At 46.8% G+C, this 9,905-nt stretch overlaps 1 protein-coding gene across 1 annotated transcript; it reads left to right on the top strand.

Annotated features, from left to right (window-relative positions):
- Window positions 1-274: 274 nt before the first annotated feature.
- LOC124188909 (insulin-like growth factor-binding protein complex acid labile subunit) lies at window positions 275-4,973 on the top strand. Its single transcript, XM_046581847.1, has 2 exons — window positions 275-791; window positions 2,478-4,973. Exon 2 carries the CDS (start codon window positions 2,677-2,679, stop codon window positions 4,564-4,566), a length of 1,890 nt encoding a protein of 629 aa, XP_046437803.1. The 5' UTR covers window positions 275-791; window positions 2,478-2,676; the 3' UTR covers window positions 4,567-4,973.
- Window positions 4,974-9,905: the final 4,932 nt, after the last annotated feature.

Below are 9,905 nucleotides of genomic sequence, written 5' to 3'. Positions count from 1 at the left end.
ATCTACTACTAGCACCACCTTTTATGAAGTTCTAAAGCCCAGATACCAGACGCCCATTTTTTCCCTATTTTTTTCAAAATTCCCTCCCAAAATCCTCCTTCTTTGCCACCACCTTCTTCTCTCCTTCTCTCTTGTTCTGGTATTCCTCCCTCTTTTACTATATGTGTGTTGTACCCACACACCGGGGGCTCTCCCCTTCTAGCCTGTTAAAAAAAAGTAAGACTCTCTCTCTCTCTGTGTGTGTGTTAAAGCCAGGGGGATATAGCTAGTGTATACACACACACACACACACAGACTACAGCTGCTAAATACAAGCGCTCAGTAAGCCAGATCGGTCATTCGTGGCTGGAACTCCGAGCGTGCACCACCACTAAAACTCTCTCTCTCTCGGCTCTTTTTCTGTTCCCGTGTCTGTTGTATATTCTCACAGAGTGCCTGATAATATAACAACACACACACAAGACACAAAAACTTTTGTCCGATTTTTTTGTTTCGGTTGTCTCCCGTTTTTATTTTTCGTGTCAGTGTCTCTTTTGTGTTTTGTGCATTTTCCCAATCGACTGTGATTTCTTTTTTCCGTTCACCCGACGACATTTTTTGGTTTCCGTTCAACAACAAAAAACAAGTGATATCTATTGTATTTTTTACAATATCATCATCTCGCCACAAAATTCAAAAGTTTTTCCAACGGAATTTGACCGCCGACCAGCAGATTGAAATCGATTCCAATTTGTCAAAACGACACAAAATTAGCCAATTGAAATCATTTTAAAATCGACCCGTCACCAAAGGTAAAAAATTCAACCAACAATCTACCGTGTTGGAACCCCTTCAAAAACACACACACACGCAGACTGTTATTGATAAGACGGGGGGAAGAGAGGGATGGTGCTCACGTAATAATTCACCAGGGAATATCCAAGAAGGGGGAGGGAGAGAACGCTGATTGTCTTTTGTCTTGTTATGTGCGTTCGTCTCCACTATTTGACCAGAGTTCTGGCGCGCGTTTTGTAATATTTGTGTGTGTGTGTCTAGTTTGGTGGCGTAAAGTACCGCTCCAGTGTTTGTAACCCCCCGCCAACTTGATTGAATGGACCGGGATTGAGCTGGGCCAGCAGACAACTAAAAGCGAGGGGAGGACGACGATTGCGTGTGTGTCGCGTGACTCGATATGATATTCCTCTTTAGGACTCCGCTTAGCATCAGACACAAGTCACAGTCTCTCTGTGCCATCCATCTGCTACCGCGTGCTGCGCTCCCGGGTCCATCACATCCCCCCTTCTCTTGTTTTTTTCCTAGTAATCATTACCTGGGCGGCCGTCTGATGGCTTGATGAATCATTAACACCGACTGGCTATATAGCCACTCTCACTGTCTTTTTTGATCGGTGGGCAGACACACACACACCAGCAGCACCACCAGGGCCGTTCTCCTTTTTCTTCGGCAATTGCATCACAGTCGGCTCCCATTTCCAACCGCGTAATAACATCAAGTTTGAATAATTCACGAGATAGCTTCCTTTCACTCTCTCCCACTGCTGTTGCTGTTGTTGTTGCGTACAAGAAAGTGGGGGGAAGAAAATGGGAAAGATAAGAATCTATCAATATAGATGAGGTGTCGATGAAATTTTAATAACTCGAGACACACACACACACGCGAGTGAGATGGGGAAACGTGAACCCACCAGATCACACACACACACACTAAAAAAAAGTTGAGAAAAAAGCCCTTGAACACAGTCGAGTTCTTCTTCTTCGACGACGACGAACGACGTCGAATCCCGGCGGGTGGCGGGCGCCCGTCTTCGTTCAAACTCCCGACGAGAGGACGCAGCTCTAAGAAAGAGAGAGGCCCTTAAACTCCCCCAAAGATTTCGACTGTGAATTTGAATATTCACAGTTTTTTTGAGAAGGGAAATGAAGGAGAAGCAACGACGGGGGTCAATGTGTGTCTAGTGGGTATTACATAGAAGAGAGAGAGAACCGGTCGTGATATAGTCAGCCGAAAAATCTCTCTTGCACGTCTATACATGACGAGGTATATATGGCCATCGACCATTCTCTCCAGTCGAAATCGTCAACCGTTGGGAACGAAATGGATGGACTTGACGACACATAGACACAACGCAAGTTTTCTTTCTTCTCTGCACACATTTTCCTTTTTTTTTATTTTTATGGACGGCCTCTTTTTTTGGTCCGTCCCGTTTTTCTTTCCTTCGATCAAAAAGAATTTCCTCCAACGGATTAAAAGAGATAAAAAGGATTTTGAAGAGAGATGGGGGGATTTTTATAGCCGCGCGGTTTCACATATCTCCGTGATGGTGGTGAATGGCCGTTAACAGTGGAATCTCGTTATTCTTGCGCATACGGCCAATTAAGGAATGTCGTGTTTCACCAAAATATCAAACGTCTCCAAAAAAGACAAAAAAATAAAAAACAATTTCCTAACGTTTGGCTCCTTTTTTTCTCTCTCAACAGGTTTCCAGTCAAATCATTAAGCGACAACAGCAGCAGCAACAACAAACAACACTCTGAAACAAAAAACAAGATGGACCTGCTGTGAGACTGGACTAGTCAAAGCGAAAAACAAGAAAAATAATTCGGTTGGAACCGTGAGAAGAAAACGTTTTTCCAACTGGAGAGAACGGCGGATGATGTTATTGGCCAGTCTCGCGCAATGCGTCGGCCGACCCACATGTCCCGCGTCACCCTGCGTCGCCAGCAATCTGCCGGCCGGCCGTCGATGATGACCCGGAGCCTCTTGCTTGTCTTATTGGTGGCGATACTGGGCAGTTCAGCGGTGCAAGCGTTCTGCCCGTCCCAGTGCCAGTGCAACGACCACGCCTTGGAGGCCGATTGCGCTGGATCGCGGCTGGACGTCGTGCCCATCCTGCTCAACCCGGCCCTGCGTTCCCTGCGGCTGGCGCACAACCGGATCGCCAGCATCCGGCAATCGCTCGACTTTTACGCTGATCTCGAGCTGCTCGACTTGTCGCACAACGCGCTGACCGGACTGGGCCAGCGCCAACTCGGCTCCCAAAAGGTCCTCAGGGCCTTGAACCTGAGCCACAACGCCATCGGACACTTGGACAGTCACGGGTTCCAGGGTCTGGGCCAGCTGCAGGTCCTCGACTTGCGGCACAACGAGCTGGCCGCCCTCGACGACGGCTCCCTGTCCGATCTGCAACAGTTGGTGGAGCTGGACTTGAGTGAGAACCGGATCGAGAGGCTCAGTGATCAGTGTTTCGCCTCGCTCGGCCGTCTGCGCTCCTTGAACTTGCGGGCCAACCGCCTGCAACAGTTGGCTCCGTCACCCAGCTGGACGCCGCTGGGCGCCGCCTTGCTCAGTCTGGACCTGAGCCACAACCTGCTGGCCCAGCTGGATGGCGGCGACGGCGGCCTTAGTGCCTTGATCGAGCTGCGTCAGCTCAACCTCAGCAATAACACGTTGCACCACATCCATTACGCTGCCTTTGACGGGCTGGGACGGCTGGGCGAGCTCGACCTCAGCGCCAACCGGCTCGAGTACGTCCCCAACGACGCCCTGTCGCCGCTGGGCGCTAGTCTTCGCCTCCTCGACCTCAGCGCAAATTACATGAGCCAAGTGGGAGCCGGGGCCTTTGCCGAGCTGGCCCAGCTAGAGACCCTCAGGATGTCCGACGTCCTGACCCTCCAGTCCATCCACCGCGACGCCCTGGCCTTCCTCAACGGCACCCTGCAGACGCTCGTCCTATCCAACAACAAACAGTGGCGGGTCCTCGAGCCGCAAATGTTGGCCCAACTCAACGCCCTCCGCTACGTCGACCTGAGCGGAAGCGGATTGGAAACGCTGGAGCAAATCGACAACTGGCCGCCGCACCTGGAACATTTCGACCTGAGCGGCAATCCGCTCCAGTGCAACTGCTCCATGCACTGGCTGTGGCAACACCAGCACCAGCTGGAAAACTACAACAACAACAACAATCAGACGGTCACTTTTTCGGCGCCGATGAAGGACATTGTTTGCCAGGGGCCGGAATCGCTAGTCGGTCGCCACTTTTTCCAGCTGGAAGAGTCGCATCTGCTGTGCTGGAGTCTGGCGCAAATCATCGTCATCGCCCTCGTCTCGGCCCTGGTCGTCATCGTCGTCACGGCCGTCGCCCTCCTCTGCTGCTGGCGTCACCGACGTCTCCACCAGAAACACGCCCCTTCGTCGTCATCGTCGTCGTCGTCGTCCACGTCGGGATCGTCGACGGTGGCGTCGCATCACCACCACCACCACCACATCCCGGCCGGGACCGTCCTGCATCCACACCACGTCAAATCGCATTTGACCAACAACATCCTCCAGCCGCACCTTCATCACCATCACCACCTCGTCCACCATCACGGGGTGGGCCACCCCAATCACCTGGAGCACCTGGAACAGCATCTCCACCACCACAATCTCTACCAGACGCCAGATAGTCCGCCGCTCAAGAGCAAAACCTTGTCATTTCCCAAGACGGTCGACTATTTCCTCAACGACGACGACTACGTCTACCACCCGGGTGGGCACATCAAACCCATTCCCGTCACCGCGGTGTAAATAATCTTAATAAAAAAAAATAATAATTTGGGGGTACCATCACCAGCCGTTAAAACAAAACAAAACAAAAGACACACGAGAAAAAATTCTTCCTCTTTTTTCTTTCATTCTTTCATCTATGTGAGTGTGTGTGTGTGTATTATATAATAGCACATATATATAAATATATAGCCGTCCTTTTTCATTCAATGTGTCGGTGTGTGTGTGTGTGTAGAGATGAGACTTGTACATAAATACCCCCGGTGCCGCACCATATAACCCAACCCTCCCCTCCCTTAGCTATAACCCCGTCTCCTCCACCACCACCACCACCAACCTAATCCTGAAATGTATTGTACATGATATCTGCAATTATTCTACCCAAACGATGTAATAAAAATAATAATGATAATAATAAAAAAAAATTAAAGCGACAAAGAATTTCGGAGGGAAAAAGAAAACGAGTTTGAATTTCTTTCAATCTGGAAAAATTCGGTGGCGTCGCATATCCAGTCAGAGAGAAAAGAATGAGAAAAACAGACAAACAACTAGAGAATGCGTCTAATATTGAACGACCTGCGAGACCCTTGCAACAACAACAACAAAAGACACAAGAAAAAAACTGGCATTGAACGAGTGTGGAATTAGGAGGCGAAAAAAAGAAGTTCGTCTCGTCGCCATCTGAGATATTATTTTTATATTAAGACACAGGCACACACACGCTAGAGTGAGACTAAAAAGTGCGAGCAAAACCAAAGAAAAGTGTGAAACAATGAATTTCCCTGCTCACGGGGGCTGCGAGGCATTTCGACCTCGATTCTTGTTGTGTGCAGTTACTTTTTTTCTTTCTTTTTTAAAATGTTTTCATTTCTGATTTATCATCATCTGCATATGCAGACGAGATTCGGGTTCTATTAATATACCACCACCACCACCACCACCACCAAAAAGACCCTAAAGCTTTGATTTATTCATTCAGCCAAGGGGGGTGGTGGTGGTTGGTGCGGAGTAGAGAGAAATCTCTCCTCCATCCACATCCAAGTATAACAGAAAATCGTCAAAAAATAAGAGGAAAAGAGGGGAAAGCTCGTCGGATAGTTTTTCTCTGATCACAATTCAAAAAAGAGTTTCTTGGCACGCGGCAGTTTGAATCTACGAAAAAAAAAACTCGTAAACTCAAAGAAAAAATAAAGATAATCCACACTATACGCATAGCAGGTGTGATATCATGATGGGCAACACTTTTCCCCCTATCGCGATGAAACGAGATGGATGGAAAAAGATAGCACGTTCCAATAAACAAATTGGGATATTGGTATTCAGAGAAAAAGAAAATTGTTACGTCACAGTTTTTACGCAGGGCGACGAGAAATTGCGCAAGGGGAAGGTTTAAAAAATAAAATTCGATTTTTTGGGGGTTTCCAGCCACCACATGATTGATCCGTACGTATTAAGAGAAACGGCATCAAATGTGGAAGAGAGAGCCTGTAGCGAATCGCATCGTGGGAATTGAAATAAAAAGAGAAAAGGCCCCAAAACGATGGACTCATCGACGACACAAGAGTTGATCGTAAAAAGTCTTTTATTTCCCCTCTTTGTATTCGTGTGATACAGGGAGAGAGAAATAGATATATACACATACAAATCTACTACGATGTACAGTGTGTGCATCTATAATTTATTTGCATCCATCGTCACCCCAGACGATGAAAAAAGGGAAAGAGAGAAGAGGTCAAAGTTGTTGTATATATTTCTCTCTTCTTTAGATCTCACGGCCCACCCAATTCTCTTTTATTCCCGCTGGGGCAATTTACGAGCCTTGACCAAATGGGAATCTATTATATCTGTACCTTTCAATCCCGTCGCCCGTCGGTCCCCCCCTCTGGACTCTTCCCACTCCATGTAGCAGTTTTTTCTTCTCTTTTATATGGCATGAAAATTTTCATAACAATACCACCGCTGGTTGGCCGGCTGCTGCTGCTGTTTCGACGTCGTTTGATCAGAACTTTCAATCAACCAAACCGAAAAAAACAAAATGCACTCCCTATTTCTCGTTTGTATTTTTTATTTTTTTGGGTTGTTGTAGGGACCGAGGGGAGTCTAGCACAAGCGTGTTAAAGCCATCATCAACGGGTGACGTCAATTACAATTTATCGAGCCAAAGGGGAATTGGTGGAGCTCTGCATTTCTCTTTTGACAGGTAGTAGGTACTTCTTCTTCTTCTTCCACTCTATACAGCCGTCCGACATAGCGGTTTTCTTCTTGGTTCAGCTTCATCGTCTTCCACAGTCCCGATTTCTCATCTGTCATGGACAGTTGGATCTTATCCGCATGGAGGGAAAGACAAGAGACGCAAACGGCCGCACCAAATGTCTCGGGAGTGTGTGCGCGCGCGTATATATACACAATAATAAGCAGCAGCAGCCCAAAGTTCTTTTTAAAACAAGACAATAGACAAGGGGAGAAAGAAAGAAAGAAAGAAGAAGGCCATCTTCCAGCCCCCTCTGAACTCTCGATTCTCCCTCATATTGTTCCGGCGGACGCTTCATCCAACATTTTCTATCTACACTTTTCTTATGGGTCGGACGAAGCCTTGCGTGCGCTATTGGAGCCCGACTGGGTGAGTGAAAAAATTTATTTCAAAAGTGGACACACAAGACACAAAAAGGAGAAGAAAAAGGGGAGGAAGAAGGGCCAGCAGATGAAGGGCCAGCACACCCTTAGACTCTCGCTTTAGATTCTCTCTCTCTCTGTTGTATACGTTCTCAAATCTTTTGTTGGAATAAAAACTCGTCGGATCCGTAAGAGAGAGAGAGAGGAGAAGGTTGTTCAACAAGAAAGATGGCCGCTATTGGTGGAACAGAGAAAAGAGATTGAGATTTAGAGAGAATCCGCTAGTTTGAATGCAGTTTCAAGTGTCCCCTCTCCTACCCCCCCCCCCCCATTCCCTCTAGTCTTATATCAGCCCTTCTTACATATTCAAAACCATTCAATTTTTTTTTCTTTTTTCAATCTAAAATTGGAGTTTTCCAATCTTCCAACAGCCCCCGAGTCTAGCAGTTGTGTGTTCATCCTATACATTTTTACTGCTGGAGAGAGAAAAACGAAAGTGGGGCCAGCCCCCCATCCACCCATCCACCCATTTGATACGCCATATAGACTATCAAACTAGTCAAACTCATGAATTCTGCTTGATTTGAGAACTCGTTTAAGTCCCCTTCAAACTCGGAACTCAGTAGCTAGTAGCTACAGGCTTTTATCAACTACAAAATGTGAATCGAAACGAAGAAGAGAGAAACTAAAAATACTCAATCACACCTCAGTGGATCTATATCCCATCGCCGAGCCCCAGCATATCCAATAGCACACACAAGAGAAGATACAGGAGGACCAAACATTCCAGGAATGAAAAGCTCAACAACAAAAGATGTCCATTTAAGAGCTAGACTCAATGCCAGAGAGTATATCAACAGCTCAATTTTCATCGATCAAGAACAGCAGCAGAGTCTTTTTAACGGGCGATTCGGCAGAGTCTGGAAACGGGACGACGATTGAAATGGCGAGAACAAGACGTCAGAACGTCTCGAGAAATCGGAAGCAAATCGTTTCGACGAATTCGAGACAGACAACGGGACTTGACAAGAAGATGATCCGCCATTTGAAAAGAAATCGTACCTGCTATTTACACCCACGAAACAGTAGTAGTGGGAAGTAGTATAGCGTTCGGTCTAATCCGCTCAGCTCGTCTCCCATTTCATTTTTTGTTGTCTGGTATTTTTAGCAACAACACAGAGAATATGGGGAGTGGCCCGTATTACGTCCTCCGCCTATATACGCGTACTGACAGCAGGCCGTGTGTGTGTGTATATAGGCAGACAAGTAAAGTACTACGTACTCCAGCCTAGAATTCAATAGAGAATGGAAAAGCTGGTTGATTGGATCACTGCACCTTGTTTGTCTCTCCTTGGGAAAAATATCCCATTCACCTACTTTTTTTTTCGTTCCATCCTTCCCCTCTGAAATGAAATTTCCTGGGCAAACCCACACGAATTTAATCCGATCATCAGAGAGTAGAGAGAGAGCTCCGTGTATAGCCACACACAAATATCTATCCTACACGCGGCGGGGATGCCAACCGCACGCCGAATTATCATTCGAGAGTCCTGAGACTTTTTTTTACTCTTCAACAAATCTGAGAAAAAAAGAGAAAAAACAAAATCCTCACAATTATTATTGGATTGCCTGGGTAATTATGATCAATAATCCTTCCCGGCCCCCCTCCTTCACTAGCTGCTGGCCGCCTGGAAGGAGAAAGAGATTTGTCTCCTTCCAGGAGCCAATGTGTTGTTGCCAACAAATTCGTGTGCATGTTTTTTTTATTCTATTCTCTCGGCTGCGACGACATCAGCTCTACCCCCCATCAGCGGGGACGATGATGACGGTAAATGATGCAGAAGCGGCGCGCGGTCGACAACGAGGGCGACGCCATCATCAGCGCACGCTAGGGGGGTCGATAGCTCATCAACTTCTTAGTCAAAGAAGAAAAGAATAAGGAAAAAAAAACGGGGCTTAGATTTATATAGATTCTTTCTTTTTTCCCTCTTGTGTTTGCTCACTGACTCCAACAGGCCGTGAGAGGCTATGGAAAAGACATCACCCACACACAAAAGGTTCTTCTTCTTCTGGCTCTTGTGTGTGTGTTTGCTCGTCGTTCATCAACGCCACAAGCATTCTAACAGTGCCCAGACACTGCAGCAGCAGCAGAAGCAACGATCTAGTAGTTGCTGTGCAAGTTGGGAGGAGAGAGAGAAAGAGAATAAAGAGGTGCCACTGAAATGAAGGGAGGTCGGGTCATGGTGCAAGTTGTGTGCCTCTGCTTATTATTAACGGGGGCCACCTCTTCTCTCTTCCATTTTATCCTTTAATAACTCCCTCCACGTTTTATTTTCTTTCCTTTTCCACCGTGTACTTGGCTTTTTTCCCTTCCGAAAAAATTATTTTTCAAATAAAAAGAAGAAGGGTAATAGAGGTGAGCGTACACGACACACACACAAACAAAAGGAGTTGATTTTTTCTCTTCTTTCTTTCTTATTCCCCCCTTTTTTTTCTTCTTTCCACTTAAAAATCATATGAGGTACGCAGGCGAGTCTATGGCGCTAGACGTCGCCCTCGCCCTCGTAAAATGAACGAAACAAAAGAGGAGAATGAAGAGGAGGTTCCACAACGTCGGTCGGTTGGGTTAGGTACACGAGTACATGGGGAACGAAAGAGCACCTGGGATTGATGGATCAGAAAATGACTTCCTCTCTTTTCTCTCCTTCCAGTGCTGCTGCTGCTGCTGGATGTTGACTAACCGGGAT

Source organism: Daphnia pulex, chromosome 2, assembly GCF_021134715.1.
Source record: "Daphnia pulex isolate KAP4 chromosome 2, ASM2113471v1".
Classification (NCBI taxonomy): Eukaryota; Metazoa; Arthropoda; class Branchiopoda; order Diplostraca; family Daphniidae; genus Daphnia; species Daphnia pulex.
This window is presented reverse-complemented; position numbering and strand designations above follow the sequence as displayed.

Excerpts from the sequence above, each read along its gene's own strand:
- LOC124188909 (XM_046581847.1), top strand. The coding sequence starts at position 2,677 with ATGCGTCGGCCGACCCACATGTCCCGCGTCACCCTGCGTCGCCAGCAA.